Here is a 19,758-nt window from a genome sequence, read left to right as displayed (position 1 = left end):
TCATTTGTGTGTTGCGATGGGAAAAAAAAATTATAATAAAAAATAAACTATAAAAAAAAAAAGAGAAGAGGATAGAGAAAGATAGCAAGTGAACAATAGAGGGGATGTTAGTGAGAAACAGATATGGTTTATTATCTGTTGAAGATGACGTGTATAGTATTCTCAACTGGACTGGTCTGGGAAGTATTTCATGATGGGTGAAGTCTTTTAACAAGCAAAATGAGAAATAGTGATTGACTGTTTTAAAAAATTATAATAATAATAATTATTGGGAAATGCATGGAAAAGACATTGAATGATAAAGCGGGGAGATTGATGTCTCTGTATTGACTGACATGCATGGCATTCCCGTTTGAAAAAGCAATGGAAGTCAATGTAAAGTTATATGTAATCCAATGTAATATAAAGATTATGATGATAATAAAAAAAAAAAAAAACCCAAACTGAGAAGAAACAGAAATAAAAACAAAACATAAGCAGAGAACAATATAAATATCACTAATAAATTGGAAAAGAAACTAAAATTTAAAAATCAGATCCAATTCCACTGAGACTGAAATAAGAGGTGGACTGAGGGGAATGATCACACCTTGGGATGGTATTTTGGTCAGGCCACAAGAAAATGCCTATCAAAAACCAAACAATGTCCTCACTTTTTGACCTAGCAGCTCAACAGCTGAAAACTTTTTCCCAATTAAAGTTCATGAATAAAAATGTTTAGTGCTGTACAAATAGTAGTAAATTAACTGGAAATAAACTCAATGTCTAAAAGTGCAGGGATACTTGGATAAATCACATTATACCTACATTAAATTAAAACCACAACAAAAAAAATCACAAAGTAATGTGAAAATTAAAATGACAAAAGTAAGTAGAAAGAGCAACACACAGACTCGTTTCTACTGTGTAACAGTGTGGACCTGCTGAGTGTGAATCCTGGGTCACTTCTCTGGACCTCAGTCTCCTCATCTGGAGCAAGAAGAGAACTACGCTCAGCATCACTCTAAGGATTAAGTGTGGTAATCAATGGGCAGTACTTATAGAGCATTTGATACACATGAGCAGTCATTATTACACTGTCCTGATTTCTAGCAAATCATAGGCACATGGACAAAATCTAGATAAGAGGTCGGGACCAGCACATGGCATAATGGTTATGTTGCTGAACTCCCCACGCAGTTGACCACAGTTCAAGTCCTGGACCTGGTGGCTTAAACTCACTCCGGGCGTGTGTGTGTGCGTGCCCAAGATCCGGAGAGGAGAATGGAGCAAAAGGGATTGCAGTATGGCCATACCCCCTGGGGGGTGATTTCTTCCTTTCTGTATCTCTGGTAAGCGTACACACCCTGTAGCAAAAAACTCTCAAAAAAAAAAAAAAAAAAAAAAAAAAGAGGTAAATGTGTTGAGTTATCAGCATTGTTAACTGACATTGTTTTAGTAACGGTTAGTTCTACCGTATGAATAACAGTGTTATTTGTTTTTATGTAAATAATATCTAGTTCCTTCATAAAAGGAATCTTTCACAAATCTGGAGCACTGTGAGGCCTGACCAGGGACTGTGCCAGGTGACTCATCTAGATCCCCTGGCCTATCTCCTGGCCTATGTCTTTACTTCTGCCTGTTCTCATGGTTCCTGCTATTTCCTGTGAGAGAAGCTCTCCACGTCCTCAGAGAAAGTGCCAGTCCATAGAGACAATCTCCACTTCAGAGCCCATTTCATTCAAATATATGCACTTTGTCTAGCCCCAATGACACAAACGCCTCGACCTCAATTTGGAACTCTGAAAAATGGGGTGCTCTTGTGTACAGCATGGATGAGTTTTCAGGCCCATGAAAGTGAAGTTACACATCAGCTCTTTTTCACTGTAATTAAATGCAATCTTGGTTTCCCACGATGTTGTTAATATCTTGGGGAAATTACCTAAAAGACAAACACAGCAAATTATCCCTTCTGTTCCCCCTCTCCAACTGTATGTTCTGCAACAATTATAATAGCTTAATTTCTTTTGTCTCATTGAGGGTTCTCTGTATGGGATTGTGTGTGTATACACAGACCTCGTTATTTCCTATTTTTCTTTTTTTGACTTAAGATTTACAAGTTTACCAGTTTACGCGGCCAGCAGGTGGCACAGTGGTTGAGATGCTGGAATCCCACATGGTCGACTGCGGTTTGAGTTCCAGACCCTGCGACTTGAAACTCACACTAGGTGCATGTGGGTGCATGCCCAAAATACCAAGAGAATGGAAGGAAAAGGGATTGTGGAATGGCCATCCTCTCTGGGAGGTGATTTCTCACTTTCTGTCTCTGTCTCTTGTCTTTCCAGAGAACACATGTGCCCTACAGCAAAAATCTCAAAAGTTTATCAGTTTTACATCCATTTCAAAAGCAAATAAAAGCCCACCAGCCCTAGTTAACTGTTGATGACAATGTATATGATAATAACTTTGACTAGACTAATCGATGACAATGTATATGATAATAACTTTGACTAAAAAATATATAATGTATTCATGCTGGGAAAAATCAAAGAAAAACATACACAATGAACTTGGGCATTCTGAAAGAATATTAATAAATTCTAATACATCAAAACAACAAAATTAAAACAAAAAGCCCACCAGTCCTTATCAAAGAACATTGAACTAGACAGAAACTAGTGCTGACTGCCCTAAATATGACATCAGATGGAACTGTTTTCACATCTGTTATTTTCTTCTGTCTACTACACAAAATAAAAGCCTAAATTTCTTCTTTCTCTTCCTCAACCTTCTTTTCTGTTTGGCGTCTTAACTCCACTCCCCACTGGTCTACATGCTAAGCTAAAAACCTCAGCTTCATTCCTCACTTACCTTACCTGCAATATCGAAATGGTGTTTAAATTCTATCAATTTTGAATCCTGAAATATCTCTGGGATCCATCCACTCTGATTCCCTTTCCCATCATGCATTCAGCCCTTTTAGGCTCTTGTACACAATCAAATAGCCTTTCGACTGGTCTGCCCACTTTGTTTCTCCCTACACCTTTTCTGAGTTTCCTTTAGAAAACACAAACTTGATCATGTGATTTACAGGCTTAGAAATTACTAGTGGTTTTTCATTGCCCACAAATTAAAGGCTAAATCCTTAAAGTACAATAGAGTCCTTGGGAGTTTCTGTATTCTCTGTACATTAACTCTGTACACCCCACAATTGGACACGGTCATGCCACAATCCTTTTTCCTCCATTTCTGCAGCCCATCAAGATTTTGGCCATGGTGGGACCAGCAGTTAGCGTAATGGCTATGTCGCTGGACTCCCACGTAGTCGACCACGGTTCGAGTCCTGGACCCGGTGGCTTAAACTCACGCTGGGCACGTGTGCGTGCATGCCTAAGATCCCGAGAGGAGAATGGAGGAGAAGGGACTGTGGCGTGGCCATCCCCCCTGGGGGGTGATTTCTCGCTTTTTATCTCCCTGTCTCTCTCTGTCTGTCTGGCGAGCGCACGTGCCCTATACCAAAAACCTCTCCAAAAAATTGGGGGAAAATGTCCAAAGAATATCGAGCGATAAAAAGATTTTGGCCATGGGAACCAGCAGTCAGTGTAATGGCTATGTCGCTGGACTCCCACGTAGTCGACCGCGGTTCGCGTCCCGGACCCGGTGGCTTAAAACTCACGCTGGGCGCGTGTGCCCAAGATCCCAAGAGAAGAATGGAGGAGAAGGGATTGCGGCGTGGCCATCCCCCCCGGGGGGTGATTTCTCACTTTCTGTCTCTATGTCTCTGTCTGTCTGGAGAGCGCATGTGCCCTATAGCAAAAACCTCTCAAAAAAAATTTTTTTTTGGCCATGCACACACCAGTGTGTTCTTTAAGTTTTAAGTCACTGGGGCTGGGCGTCAAGCCTGAGTTGCCCAGGTAGAATTCAGCTCCTTATGCATCAGGATTAACCCCAAAGCACAAGAATATTAATACTTTTATTCAATGTGCAAAGTAGAGTTTAATCCCTTTTTCCTTCATCTCCTTTTTGGAATTCCTGACTGCATTCATGTTGGCTGATTCCATCTCATACTGCATAAATAAATGCTGCACCTGAAATTCCTGACAGCCTGAGTCTCCCTTTCGCGTGAACGTGAGAAGAAAATGTTTACTGCATGTGCAGGTCAACTTTCCTGCCCAAGGGAGTAAGTTCTGGACACTTGTGGGAAGGCCCACAACCTGCGCTAGGATATACTGACACCAAACTACAGCTGGTGGAGGGAGCTTTACTAACAAGAACACGGCTCCACTAAGACAACCTGAAGGGAAGGTGTCTCTGCGGGGCAAACATCAGCCAGTCTTTATTCCCTTTAGAACCATCTCAACTGTTGAAATGTGTCAAACCTCTCTCTAAGTACTTCCCAAAGTGTAACTCATCAATGTTCAACTCTCCAGTTTTCATATTTTGTAGATGAGGAAAGTGAAGCACAGAGAGGTTAAGTGATTTGAGCAAGAGACCCCCTAGGAGATGGCAAGTTCTGGAATTCACATGAAGCAGTTTGACTACGGGGCTCATGCAGACGTCCCCTCTGCACAGCTGTTAGCACAATGACAAAAGCCAGAAAGATGAAGAGGAACATCAAGGGCAACTATATTCTTTATTATTTTAAGAGAGAAAGCAAGAACATGAAGGAGAACATGTGATGAACAGGACGGAGGGAAGAAAGGAGAAAGAAAAAGAGAGGGGGAGAGGGGAAGAAAGGAGAGAAAGGATGAGGGGTATTTTCGACATTTTTTTTTTTTAAAGTTCCTCTACAGTAACTTCCCAGTCAGTGAGGGTCCTGGGATCACAGGTGTGTGTCACCATACCCAGCCTCATGGACCCGTATCCTACCCTCTGCACCACCAATGCTGGGTCCGAGAATAACTACTAAACTGACTTGATTTTCCTCTGTCACACTTCTTTCCAGTAAACAGCAAGATAGGGAAGAAACTGGTCTACACTCTTGGGTCTTTAGGGTTTTGCAAAACTGGCTTTGGATTGGGGTGGAGGAGGAGGAACCTCCATTTATCTAACAGTATTGGGTAAAGGGAGTTTTATCTCCTGGAAAGCTCAGAGTCCACATGTAGGACCTGGGGGTGGGGGCAGGTGCTCCTTTCTGCATGGATCACAAACCTTTCTGTGCCAAGTCCAGGAGCCTCGACACAGTGCAGCTCCACACACACCAGCCCAGGCCTGGGTCTGGACTAACTCATCCAGGAAGTTCCCTCCCAGCACTCTACCCTCAGATTTCTATGGGTTTTCTAGTAGGCATCAGGTATCTGTTGAACTGAAATGAATGCCTACTTTCACATGCTTTTTGATGTTAGCACTCCGAACACACTGGCAATAACAAGCTTAACATCTGAGCAATGAATTATTGGTCTAACAGGCAGCAGCAACCTTCTTACTGTGACTTGTTTTCGATATTCTTATGGCCCTTAGCATTTTCAGAGAATAATCTTTGTAAGTTTAACTTTTAAAGCAGATGTTACTGTCCATCCCTCCATCATCCTCTCACTTCTAAATTAAAAAAAAAAATTAAGAAATAAGATTACAAGAAAATTAGATTCATTAGATTTGTCCTGATTTATTTTGTAAGGTAGTAACAGGCAATAACATTCAAAATTGAAAATTTCACTTAAGATCCCTTAGAATTTAGAAAAACAAAATCCTGAAAGAAAATGAACCCTTTCTTCTACCTGAAAGTTCAGTGTCAATGTCCTCACGTAGTAATAAAGAGGCACACCACAGTGATAAGACTAGGTAACAAAATGAATACACAGCTCTCTGCTCCGCACTGAAGTCACGGGACTAAAGATGAATAGGCCCCATGCCTGTCCACAGAGAACATGTAATGCAGATAGGCTGTGACAGATGTATGACCTGAGCAAAGGAACACAGTGAGTAACTGTCAGAGAAAGCAAGTTGGGGAGACATGCTACGGAAAGCTGAGGGGAAAAGGTGGGGAATGGAGAAAGTGGGGGAGTGAGAGGAGGGAGGGGAGAAGGGTGCAAGAGATAAGATCATTGTGGAAGTGTGGGTGTGTGTACCTGGAATTGAAGGCAGTCTTCACAGGACCAAGGCTGGTGGCAAAAGCCTTGCCAGGCTTTGAGAATTACCAACTTAAATGGGAATTCAGAAAGCATGAAGGATAAAGGCTTTATTTTACAGTGAATGAGAGGCTCACTCTGACATGCCTCTTTTTGATGGTTTAACATGCAGCTTTATTCCATAATGTAATCAATCTAGTAATACTTTCACATTTGTCAAATCATGTTTTTTTTTTAAGGTTTTTACCATAGGGCACGTGTGTTCACCCAAATGAGAGAAAAGGGAGAGAAAGTGAGAGGGAAAGTGAGAGACCACCTCCAGAGTGGGGATGGCCATGCGGCAATTTGTTTTCCTTCATTAGCTTCTCGGGATTTGGGGTACACCCATGTGCCCAGCATGATTTTCATGTCACCAGTTCCAGGACTTAAACTGTAGTCAGCCATGTGGCAGTCCAATGCCTTAACCACTATGCCACCTGCTGGCCCCTGTCAAACCATGTTTTATGTCACAATTTAAAGTGAATTAAAGAGGGACAGCGGATGGCATAATGGCTATATTGCTGAACTCCCATGTAGTCAACTGTGGCTCAAGTCCTGGACCTGGTGGCTTAAATTCACACCGAGCACGTGTGTGTGCCCAAGATCCCGAGAGAAAAATGGAGGAGGAAGGATTGCAGCGTGGCCATCCCCCGGGGGGGTGACTTCTTGCTTTCTATCTCTCTGTCTCTCTCTGTCTTTCTGGTGAGCACATGCGCCCCTATGGCAAAAATCTCTCCAAAAATAATAATAATAATAATAATAATAATAAAATAAAATAATAATAATAAAACAAAGTGAATTCAAGAGAATGTTGGCCTTTACATGGAGGGAAGTAATTTATCATTTTAATATGCATTAAAAATAAACTTTAAGCATAATCTTTAATATACTGATTCAAAACTGAAAAAAAACAAAAACCTAAAACCAGTTCTTGAACATACACTGTTAGGTAAAAAAAGATAAAAAATTTCCACAGAGGGTTGGTGAGAAGGTATCTGGGAGGGGTGCCATCCCCAAGAACCCAGGTGGTGGTGGTAGGGGAGGGAACAAGTGCAGGTGGGCTCTCCCACCTGCAGGGCAAAGCAGGAATAAGCCATGCAGCCTCAAGGGATCCATGGCCTTCGGATCCTAGTCTTCTGCCACAATCTCTCAGGCCTCCCGTTCCTCAATGTCTCAAACACAATTTGTATGTTTTACGTTAGATGTGTGCCTATTTAGCAGCAACTACCTCTGTAATACCAGTCACATCAGAGCTCACTGGGGATTTGCATACGTAATTACACCATGGCAAGCCAATCCAAGTTGGACAGAAGCAAAGGAAACTGCAGAAATGGATGGGTTTGCAAGTCCCACACAAAGAGGGAAGTGGAGCAAAGCACATTTTAATTTTTTATGCAGGAATGTTCTGGTTTTCAACCATTTTCAGAGCAGTGTGGCACAGGGAGAGGAGCTACTGCCTCTCCAGGACTTCCTCTTATTTTGTTACAATATCATGCTTGTCAAAACACCTGATAAATACACAGGCCAAAGTAGATCTCTAATGAAATATATGTGGCCTTATCTTACTAGATAGGATTGAGAGCATGCTCATTAAGCAAGACCAAAATTGAATGCATCTGCTAAAACCTAAGAAGATAAAACCAGACTCAAAGTGACCTTGACAAATTGAAACATCATCTATCAAATTAAAACAAGGCAAGTAAGTGTAATTTTAATTTGTTCTTGAGTACATTAAGACCAGGAGAATATATACCAGATAAATAAAAATAGAAAAAGTATTTTGCAGGCATTACAGAACATCAGCTCAGAGCCAAAAGGCATCACGTAAAAAACCATTTTACAAGCAGTTCATCACTGGGCTATACCAACTGAGCATGTGTCACTGAAACCAGTAAGCTGTCTTTCATGTTGAGGACAGTGGAGTGGTAGGTTCTTCTTCCTTGTCTCTCTAGGTAGTTTGTGAGGATAAAATAGTTGTCCAAGTATTTTGAGAAATTAAATTTAAAATATAAAACTAGAATTCTATTCTTTTTGGAGCGGCCCTTGCCATAGGGCACGTGCGCTTGCCAGACAGACAGAGAGAGACAGAAACAGAAAGCGAGAAATCAGCCCCCAGGGGGGATGGCCATGCTGCAATCCCTTCTCCTCCATTCTCCTCTCGGGATCTTGGGCACGCACGCACATGTGCCCGGTGTGAGTTTTAAGCCACCGGGTCCGTGATGTGAACTGCGGTCGACTACATGGGAGTCCAATGACATAGCCATTACGTTAACTGCTGGTCCCCTAGAGTTCTATTCTTAAAGAGGCATGTAAAACAAATAGAAAAGGAATGGGGGAAGAGAAAGTTAAAAAAATTTAAGGACACTGGCCCAGTGAGTAAAATGTAAGGAAATGGGCTTCAAGCTGCCATCTAAGGTTTACCCAAGAGTAAATCTCAACCATCGGTGTCCTAACACCTGTCATTACAGCAGATGGTGAAATCTGAAGTCACTGCTGGAGCAGTGGCAGAACCCTCATCCGAGCTGAGAGCCCTACTACACAGAAGCAGTGTAAATCAACCCCCCCCCCTTTTTTAAATATCTTTTGCCTATTTTGGTTTTGAATGGATCTCACTACATCATGATTCTCCTACCTCAGCCTTCCAACTAGCTGTGACTAAAGGTACATTCACCATGGCTGGCTTCTGGGAGTGGGCCAGGAAATTGAACCTGGACCTCCTGTGTGGCCTTAGCCTCCCAGGGGACATTCTCCATCAGGCCCACTACTGCAACTGGGCCACCTTCTGCCTTTCAATGAAGTTTTTCAACTTTTTAATCCTTTAGAGAATACAGATGGTCCTACCAATTTTTAACTTCATAATGGGTTTATTAGGCTATAAAGTGCATTTTTTCTTTTTCTTTTTTGAGAGGTTTTTGCTATAGGGAGAGTGCACTCGCCAGAAAGACAGAGAGATACAGAGAGACAGAAAGTGTGAAAATCACCCCCCAGGGGTGATGGCCACGCCGCAATCCCTTCTCCTCCATTCTCCTCTCGGTATCTTGGGCACGCATGCACACGCGCCTGGCGTGAGTTTAAGCCACTGGGCCCAGGATGCGAACCACGGTCGCCTACATGGGAGTCCAGTGATATAGCCATTACACCAACTGCTGGTCCCACGAAATGCATTTTTAACAGAGTATTTTTTACTTAACAGTTGGCTTATCAGGATGTAACCCCATGGTAAACTGCAAATTGAGGCACATCTATATACTGTAATTAATTTGAAGCACCTCTGAAATAACTGAGACTACAATTAACATTTCAAAAAAAAAAAAAAATAGGGGCAAGTCAGTGGCAAAACACAATGCTCTGTACAGCTGACCTGCACAGGCTCCAGCTTTGCATCTGGAGACTTCCCTGAGTCTGCCAGGCATACTGTGCCCATGACCCAGGGCTGGCTGAGGCAGGGGGTGGGTTATAGCACTAAGAAGACCTGTTGGGAGTGCTCTCTCTCTCTCGTTCATAGAAAAAAAATAAACAAAATCTAGAAAAACCACAACTCGCCTAAAAACCTATTTTCAGTGTTTGTTACCTAAAGTCTAACATGTTATTTTAAACTACCCAATCACTGAAAGCTGCAGGGAGTGGGTTTAAGACAGAACTGAATGTATCATATTTGGTGTATTAGTTTCAAACACAGCATCTCAGATTTTATTTTAGGATCAAATCTATCATGCAGTAAACTAAATAACCAAGTTCTGAAGACATGGATTCCTGAACAGGCATTTTAAAAGGCAGGTCCACCCTTCACTAACATTGAAGGTATGGGCCTGTGATTTCGGGTGGTTGCACCATCTGGAGTGCTTTCTACTTTTTGAAAAAATTTGCTAGTGGAGGGGGACAGAGATGGGAGAATGTATTTACAGGAGAGGGACAGAGGTTGGGGAGCTGGAGAAAGCAGACATCTCCCGGCCCTCGTGGGCGATGGTCATACTGTAGTCCCTTTTCCCTCCTTTCAGGATTGTTGAGCATGCATAAGCACCCAATGTATTTCTCAAGTTGCAGGGTCTGGGACTCAATCAAGCAGCTGGCCATGTGGGATCCAATTTCCTTAACCACCATGCCACCAGATGGCCCACCTTCTATCAGGTAATCAGGAAAGTCATGACACATTTTTGCATAGAAAAACACAGAAAAATACATCATGACTTTCCTGATGACTTAAAATTTTCTATGAACTAGATTTGGATTAAGAGACAGGATCTAGGGGTTTGTCGGGCAGGATTTAGTCTAATCACTGGTAACCAATTATAGAATGCACAAAAGTAGCAGTCCCCTATTCTCCTGGCACCAGGCACCAGACTCATGAAAGACAATCCCTCTACTGAATGAGAGGGGGTGATCCTGGGATGACCTAAGTGCACCACATCTACTGTCTACCCCATTTCTATTACTACCACATTGCAATATACATACAACAAAACAATCACGCAACAACAGGGTTTATGCTCCCATGAGGATCTAATATGGCCGCTGATCCCACAGGAGATGAAGCCCAGGTGGCAGTGCAGCCTGGGGTGGAGGCTGCCAATAGGCGATGGATTCAGCAACAGTCTATGGCCTGGGAAGCTGGGAACCCCTGCCTAAAGAAGTTTATACATAAAAAGTGTACTGAGAGATGTCAGTGATATTAAACATTGAAGTAAAAAGCGGGCAGATGGTCACACACTATCAAATACCAATAAACAGGGGCCAGCAGGTGGCAGGGCTAAGGTGCTAGACTCCCACATGGCCAACCTTGGTCTGAATCCTGGACCTGGTGGCTTTCTCTCTCTCTCCGGTGAGTGCATGTGCCCTATAGCAAATTTAAAAAAATAAATAAATAAACATAAATAAAATTAAATAAATGTTTTACAAAACTAAATAAAATAAATCCACCAAATGCTTTAAATTTCAGAAGAAAGATGGTAAGCAGGCCATGAAGTTAGGCAAGATGATGGTTAATGGTTATGAGTGCTTGGATTTGACTCAAGAATTTTGTACTTGAGGGTCTTAAATGTTATACCCTTTAGGACCTTTGCGTTTTAGAACAGTGTTGTATTTAAATTTCTTAAGGGAAGTAAACCTTCTATTTCAAACTTGATGTTTCAGAGTGATGATGATAAGGAAGAAGAAAGAAAAAGACCATGTAGGGCAGGAAAGTCTAAGGAAGGCAAACTCCTTGTGTGACTAAATTAGAATGTTTTAATTTCACATTAAATAGACATGAAGACCTCAAAAAGTTCACGGAAGACCAGAATTAAAGTATGGTGATTTTCTGTGAACTTTTTTAAGAGTCTCAGTATTTTCTATTACAATCTATGAGTACCTCCTTTTCTCCAAACACTTCATAAACTCTAGAGATTATATAACGCTAAGATACAACATTTTAGGGCAAGGAATGTGAGAGATAAGTTAATATGAGGTATATGAAATATTATGATCTTGGCTATGAATGAAAGTCCATTTACAAATGCCCTTCAACTTATGAAAGGATCACTCCTGATACACATTATCATAAAGGTAAAAATATTGCCCGTTTTAAGGAAGGTAAACTCACGGAATTAAGGGAACAACATTTGTAGAGGAGAGCAGTAAGTGATGACACCAAAGAGTACCCAGGACAACAGCTATGAAACAGACTAAAGAACAAATGTCCTGACTAGGAAACGCAGATTAGTGAGATGGGGCCCAAGAAAATAAAAAAGCAAATGAAGTAATGAATAATCCTAGAGAAATGAAATGTTTTACAAGAAAGAAAATATAATCACGTATAACATTCACTTCATGAGTGTTACACATGTCAAAAAACAGATAATGATAAAAATATCAGTAACTATCATAAACAATAAAAGCTTACTATTTATAAACAGAAAAAACTGAAAGGAAGTGACTCTTGAAAGCTAAAGCTAATGAAAATGAATGTCTATGGGAAGCAGGAACTTGGTTTGAGGAGGGGTTGAGCAGAGACTTTTTTTTTAGAAATATCCTTAGTGCTGGTGTGACTTTGTAACCCACAGACATGTAATTCCTAATAAATTAAAACAAATCTTCCAAATTTGGGACTAGGGGCTTTAATTAGGGGAAATAATCATGTGATGTGTAAGAACAAAGAGTAAGGTGGAAGAAATGGAACCACAACGAAGTAATGAAAACCCCAAGCTGGTAAGGATTTCTCAGACTCACCATCTCTCTGGCTATTTCCAGCGCTTCCTGCAGGCCATAGAGCCTGCCGCAGACCAGGTAGATTCCATTGGCCCAGAGAATACAACCCTCATGGACCCAAAATTCGTTGCTGTCAAGAGGTAGTTCAGGGATTTGTAACTCCAGCTCGGGGCCACCTTCTGAAGTGGTGGGCATTGAGGGCTTTGAGTCCAAAACTGTCTTTTCGCTGCTGCCCTCAGCGGCTGCTTTCTTACAAGGGAGCCCCCTGGACAGGGACCGCGGGCCCCCGCCACAGTCTTCGGAACGGTGGCGCCGCTTAAACCGGGGGTGCGCAGCCAGGCTCCGCTGCTCCTTCTGCTGCTGCTCCTCCTCCTCCTCAGTGTCCGTCTTGGAGCCATTGGACGCGCTTTTGTGCCGCACCTTCACCTTGCTCTGCATTTCTGTGGCCCTCTTAGGAGGCGGGTTCTTCGGGAGAGTGGCTGCATAATCTTGGGGGTAAAAGGGTCCGAAGAGGTCACCCATGTTCCGGTAACTGGCCCACTTGCCACACAGACAGCAAACCAGGTGCCCCATAACAGAAGACTCTGTCACGACAGGGCCCTGCAGCATAAAGGATGAGGCTGGGAGTGCCTTGCTTTCAGTGCTGCTGGGAGGAGGGGTCAGTGACCTCTGACCCTTCCTACCTCTCACCAGTTTGGTCTGTTCCTCTTCTTCAGCATTGATGATTGTACAAACGGCTCCGAGTTCACACTTATTAACTACATGGATATAAGGGAAGAAAGACTTGTTCTTGGCATCGGTTTTATCCAGTGGCTGGGTGGCATACTTCAGTTTGATCTCCGGCTCTTGGGGCTCTACGATGGGAACTGCTTGCTTGGTTCTCCGCTTCCTTGGTTGGGCCCCAGGCTTCCTCCTCTCCCTCCTTTGCCTCTGCTTTTTTGGCTTTGGCTCTCCATCTGCAGAACCTTCTGGTATCTGAGGGGGCTGAGGGGGCAGAGGTGGTGGCTGCTGTTGTTTCTTTTGCTTATTCACGCTACCGATGGGTCTCCCCTTCTTCTTTCCTGATGGGAAGTATCCCTTCGGGGGGAAACCCTCTTGTTTGGGCGAAATTGTCACGGTATCGTTTTCCTTCTCTTCAGCCTTGGGGTTTGCCTCGGGAGCTAAGATGCCCACCGAAGGGACATTCTTTGAGTCAGGAAAGGTTAAAGGTGCGGTCCCACCCAGGGCTCCATCTGGTCTCCCTTGGTTACCACCAGGCTTCTGTGAGGTTGCAGACGTCATGGCACCTGAGGGTTCCTTTCCAGCAGTAACCATCTCGGGGTGTGTCTCTGTCTTCACTTTGTCATCCCCACTGCCACGCCACTCCTCTGAAGATCTTGGAAGAGGCTTTTCAACATTCAGCTCCTGGTTTGTTGGAATGGCCAGGTCAGACACCACTTCACCTTTTCTCTTCTCCATCTCGGCCTCCTGAACCGCAACACTCCCAGCTTCAGGAGGACCAGTCTTCAAAGACAGGATGTCGTCGAGGGTAACTGTGTCTCCCCCAGCCTCCGCACTGTTCGAGGACGCACTCCTTCGAATATTTGGGGACGTGATCTTCTGGACTATAGCTTCCAGTTTCAACCCCCGCCCCTTCCGTGGGGGCAGTATTTTGGTCTTAGCAGGACTTGTGAGGGTGACAGCAGGGCAGTTTCTGTTATCTGGGCTTGGAAGGTCCTTGGAGGCATCTCTCCTAGGGATAGACTTGATGTCCTGACTGTGAGAAAGATGGGCATAGGAGTTGAAGGCTTTATCAGCACCTTCCTTGGATGGGTGGAGGAGGCGCCCTTTATCATCAGCGTTACTGTTCTTTACATCTTGCGGCTGTCTCTTACTGGGAATGGGAGAGATAAAAGAACGAACGCGCCTCCGCATGATCAAAGGGTTTTGAGAAGAGTGGTCCTCTTGACCGGGGAGCCTCAGCATGACGTTACTGGGCTTGGACGACTGTGCAGACTCGGCTAGTCCATGTCCATCTGTCTCATGGGGAGGCCCATACCTTTTTTGACTGGACATTCCTGGAGGACCACTGCTTTTGGCTGGGGAAGTTTGCCGAGAAAGATCCCAACAAGATTCTTGTTGTAACTTCTGGGAGCCATGTTTCAATTCCATGCCTTTGTTAGGCAGACCATCACTGGACATGTGGCAGCGCCCAGCTTCCTGAGCACTGGGGTCATGGTAAGTCCCTACTGGTGGGCCATACATCATACCATCTTTGTCATTTTTCAGAGGACTCCGTACTCTGTCGAGAAACTGCTGCTGCCTGGGACTCTTCCGAGGCCCCTCTTGCCTGTGCTGGGCGGCAGCAATGACTCCCTGAGCAGAGCTGCTGCTCCAGTCTTTATACTCCTCTTGCTGCTGCTGGTACATCTGCCTCTTGTAATGAAGCTGAGAATTCAAGCCTGTGTTTGGGTCCCCATATGCATGAGCCCGAGTGTTTGCATGGTAAGCAGAGGCCAGGCTTTCCGAGTTGGGAGAAAAGGGAGCATGTAGCGAACTCCTATTGGCCCTTTCTGAAAAAGTCATATGTGGGTTCATGTGATGAGGGTCTCCCCCTGGGCCTCTACTCCTCCCGGGAGACATCTTCAATTTTTCTGCAAAGTCATGATATTGAGAAGGGGACCTGCCTCTCATGCCCTCCCGACCACCAACTCTGCTGGGGACCCGCCGCATTGGTGTGGGTCTGTCTTGTGGGCCATAGTCTGAAAGGGAATCATGGGCTGCTGCTCCAGGGCTGGCATTGCTGCGGTAAGACTCATGCTTGATGCTAGCAGGATGGCAGTGGTCTCCAGATTTCTTGTTGTTGAAGCTAGCTTGGGATTTAGATTGTTCAAACTCTTCCTCTTTTATTTGCCCACTCTGGGATTTCAGCTTTGTTTCCATAGAAACCAATCCACCTGGAAGAATGACTGACTGACTTAAACTTGGGTTGAGACGCTCACTCCTCCCAATTCTAGTGTCCGCACCCATGTGGCTCAGTGAGTGGGCCCCAGGGTCTCTGACAATCTGCCTTAAAGGAGAAATGTCACAGATCACTGATCTTCTCTCAGAGAGGGAACCCCCAGGCTCATGTGATGACTGTGGCTCTATTTCAAACTTTCTGGGAATCGGATAGTCGGCCAAATTGATCTGTTTCATTTCAGGAGCCACACTACTTGATTTCCTTTCCCAGGGGCCCCAGTGGGGGTTTTCTAATAGGGACCCAATGCTTTTGTTCAGGAGGCCCCTGCTGGCTAATTCATTGGTTTGACTGACTAAGACATTGGGCCTTGTGGTTCCTTCGAGGCCGCCAGCCATCCCCGGATGCTCCTGAGTACTCCTAGAGTATCTCCTGTCAGGGTGGTGGTGGTAACCTTGAAGCACCTCCTGTAGGAGGCTAGGAAACTTCTCGTTTCTACCCTTTCGTTCACCATGACCAGTGAAATCCCCCTTTTCTTGTCCAGTAGGGTACTGAGGAAAGCCACTGACATTCCGTGGGACAGCTGACCCGAAACTATCTTTGTAACTATAGCGCAGGCTCCCAGGAGATTTGCTAGGCTCAGTTCTGCCTGTAAAACCAGCACCCACTGCAGAGTGGCCACTCTGGCCATTTCCCTCTCCATTGTGGCTGGAGTTGTTATCTCCATTCTTGTTTCCTTTGCTCCCTCCTCCCGGCGGCTCTGGCTGTGGAAGTGATGTGTGACTGGTTTCCTTTGCCCCTCCATTGCTAGGTGGCCTCTGAGTGGCTGTAGGCTCATCCTCCTGAGAGCCTTTATCTTGTCCTCCAGGTTTTTCTACCCGAGTTGTCATGGCTTCCCGGGAGACGATCACCCCCACTGTCTTCTCATTGACTTTTGAGTTTCCCTCAGATGACGATGGAGTGTCCTTAGTGCCTGGGGACTCCTCTTCTCTGGCTACAGGACTGGCACTGAGCCTGGGGGGTTCATTCTGAGCACCCTGTGCTGGTGAGGAGCCGGCTTTCTCTGAGGCTCCCCCCTTATAAGTGGTGTCAGAGCTGGTGCTCTGGCCACTCAGCTGCCTCACTCTCTCACCTTGATCCTCTGAGCTGCTTGAGCAGCCGCCATCCAACGACTCTGCCATCGGGGACTTCAGCTGTTCCTCGGGCTGTGAGGAGCCTTCAGAGTTTGTGCAGCTATCTGCTTTCTTAGAAGATGAGGAGGGCCTCTTGGAGGTCTTCTTCTGAGGTGTCAGAGCATCAGAAAGTAACATGTGCTGGACAGTGTTAGGAAGATTGGCCACTTGAGTACTCAGGGCACTCAAACTGCTAAGGCCGGGATCCGTCAGCCGCTTTTCTGGCACCCCTTCTAGTCCAAATCCTTTGAAGCCTGCAGTATGAGAATTAGGACTGGGCATCATTGATGGCGTTGGACTGAGCTGAGGCATTAACTGTAAAATTCTGTTTCTGGAACCTATGGGTACACTGCTTTGCCCACACTGGAGATTCTCCCCACTTTGCATGAGAGGAGAAGGGGTAGAGCTACAGCTTGGAGACTGAACCACAGAGGCAGCTGGAGAAGGGTTAGAAATGGGGCTGAAGTTCTGGTGAAACTGCATAGGGGACCTCACAGGAACCTCGGGCTGGCTGTACTGCCCTGCCTGGCTTTGCAGGGGCAGCTTGGTGGCAGCATTGGTATACTGCATCACATGCTGTGTGGGATGTTGCTGCTGCTGTTGCGGCTGTGGCTGCTGCGGTTGCTGCGGCTGCTGCTGCTGCTGCTGCTGCTGCTGCTGCTGCCCCTCCTGGGTCCCTTGTGGAATCTTGGCCTGCTCAAAATTTTTCATAGATTGAGGCTGATAGCTGTAATTCGACTGTGTTCCATAAGCCTGTGCATTAGAACCCACATTGTGTCCTTCATACTGGGACCCTGCATTCACACTGTAACTGCCGTCATAGCTCTGTCCAGACTGGCTGAAACGCTGTGGGGAAGGAAAGGAGGAGGAGGAGGAGGAGGAGGCAGAGGACTGATAATGTTGGCCAAACTGACCCACTCTTAGCTGGTATCCAGCAGCAGAGGAGGGCAGAGTTGAGGGCCGCTGCATCGGCTGTAGATGGGACGAGCTGGACGCTGGCTGGGCAGTGGCTTGTGGCAGATGTTGATGGGATTGGTAAAGCTGCTGTCTCAACTGCTGTACCTGCTGTTGCTGCTGTTGGCTGGAAGCCTGCTGTTGGTACTGAGCACTCCCTGGAGAGAAAGGCCCTGTGTAATCCTGCTGATAATGAGACACACTACCAAGGGCAGAGTGCTGTGCTTGAAACTGGCCCACATGACCCTCACTCCCATATTGATTGCCAAAGCTGCTCCCCTGGGGGGGTCCATAGCTCTGCACAGGCCCAGAAGGCCTTCGTTGAGGAGGCTGTGGGGTTCCTGTTGCCACGGGGTCTTTGTTGCTCGCCATGTAGTAAAAATCTCCAGCCTCTTTCCTAAAACCCTGGTAGCCTTGATGGCCAGAGGTTTCGCTAGCCATCGCTGCAGCAGTAGCTGCTGTTCCTCGTCGTCCACCACCACTGCTGCCACCACTGCCACTGCTGCCGCCACCTGCACTCCCAAAATTCTGGAACATCTGGGCCTGACGAGGGCTGAACTCTTCTATCCGGGAGGAGCTGTGTACCTCCTGTGGGTAGCTCTGCTGGTTTCCGTGGTAACTGCTTTGCTCCCGAAAGGACTGCATACTGTTCAGCAGCACAGCAGCAGGCCAGCAGCCCTCCTAGAAGGGAGAAAAGAAAGGAAAACATCAGACATGCATCTCCTCGGTACAAACAAAACCAAGTCTGGGTGTTAGAGGGGATAAGGTAATTCAGAAGCCCAAATGGGGCTGACAAGTTTGAATTTCATTTATCTTATCCATTTTTGAAAAGGCAAATAAACAGGGAAATGGCCTCAAGATGAGGCAAGAATCTATAGGAAAACGAAAAGAAACATTCTAAAAGTATACAAATTCAACATGGTATGAACTTCATTATTAGACAAACGAGCGCCCCCCCCCCCCAATTCAACTGGGTTAAAGTATAAGGCTGTGTTATTACTGTGAAAAACCAGCGATTTTTAAATGAGTCTTCCAATTACAGGGGAAGGGAGTGAAAAAAAACACTTTCATTTCTTGGCTTTTGCAAAATAGACTGATCTCGAAACTGAGAGTCACCTCATAGGCTGCCCGTCCCTGCCCCCAACAGTGGGAAACAGAACTGTCCTGAAATCAGAAGCCAGTTTCCTGTGTCCAAATGCTCATCACTGCAGGTTTCCTGTAATTCCTAACTACCTGTCACCCAGTCACCTACCATATCCCCATCCATGCACTGCTATCATCCACACAAACTTTAGAGTCAACCTCTCCTTGACATATGTCCAAGGCATCCCTCTCAACCATTTACCCTCAACGCCCAGGTACAAAAGACTAGGTGGCAGCTATTCCAGCATTTTGAAAGAAGTTCCAGTACCTTTTATTCCCACGTGACTTTTAATTTGCCAATCTTGTATTCACCAAGTTATTACCAGCCATTACTATAAAAAAGGAACTGGGGACCAGCAGTTAGCATAATGACTATGTCGCTGGACTCCCACATAGTTGACCATGGTTCGCGTCCTGGACCCGGTGGCTTAAAACTCACGCCAGGCGCATGTGTGTGAGTGCCCAAGATCCCGAGAGGAGAATGGAGGAGAAGGGATTGCGGCGTGGCCATCCCCCATGGGGGGTGATTTCTAGCTTTCTGTCTCTCTGTCTCTGTCTGGCAAGCGCACGCGGCTTACAGCAAAAACCTCTCAAAAAATAAAAAATAAAATATAAAAGGAACTGAAACAGTCACTTTGGAGGACAGAAAAATAAAAGAGGAAAAGAATTCATCAAGATTAAGCTCTAGGTCTCTCCAAAGTAATCTGACTGGAGCACCACTTTGCATTACCTTTGATAACGATTCATCGTCTTAAGCAATGATCAAGAACTGATTTTGTTCTCTCCTTTTGCCTGGGTCTATCTCCTTCTTGGAGTAAAAGGCGATCAGGACAAGGTCAAACTGCTCTAAATGTCTTTAGGATCAATAGTTTAATAAAGTAGTTATGGGCTGGCCTCCTAGCCTACTGGTTAAGGAAATCAGATCCCACATGGCCAACTAGGGATTAAAAAACATATTGGGTGTGTATGTAAATGTGTCCTGAATCCCAACAGAAGGGGGAAACAGAAGCAATTGATTGCAGGGTGACCACACACCATCAGGGGTGCTTTTTGCCTCTCTCTTTCTCTCTGGCAAAAGTACTCACCCTTTGGAAACTTAAAAAGAAAGTTACAAATCACATATGGGCTAGGTCAGACTAACAGTCTTCCTGTATTAAGCTAGTTTCTCAGTTCCTCTCAAGGGGAGCTGAGAATGGAGTCACTTGAAGGAAAGTCAGTGATCCTTTTTAAAAGGCAAGCCAGATTCAGTATGTGAAAGCCCTGCAGGGCTTCCATGTCATTC

The 19,758-nt window shown here is 45.2% G+C and overlaps 1 protein-coding gene across 5 annotated transcripts in view; it reads right to left on the bottom strand.

Annotated features, from left to right (window-relative positions):
* The window catches only part of TCF20 (transcription factor 20), a 58,517-nt gene extending 40,480 nt beyond the window's left edge, over positions 1-18,037 (bottom strand). For 2 of the 5 annotated variants that reach the window (XM_006150700.3, XM_006150701.3), the window contains exon 1: positions 12,291-18,037. In XM_006150700.3, coding sequence (XP_006150762.1) covers positions 12,291-17,978 — 5,688 coding nt within the window. In that variant the 5' untranslated portion in view covers positions 17,979-18,037. Of the gene's footprint in view, positions 1-1,640; positions 1,922-12,290 lie in introns of those variants that run through there. The other 3 variants (XM_006150698.3, XM_006150699.3, XM_027772732.1) reach the window with 2 other exon arrangements.
* Between the last annotated feature and the right edge of the window lie 1,721 nt (positions 18,038-19,758).

The sequence above is a fragment of the Tupaia chinensis genome, unplaced genomic scaffold (genome assembly GCF_000334495.1).
Source record: "Tupaia chinensis unplaced genomic scaffold, TupChi_1.0 Scaffold000294_5, whole genome shotgun sequence".
NCBI lineage: Eukaryota > Metazoa > Chordata > Mammalia > Scandentia > Tupaiidae > Tupaia > Tupaia belangeri.
This window is presented reverse-complemented; position numbering and strand designations above follow the sequence as displayed.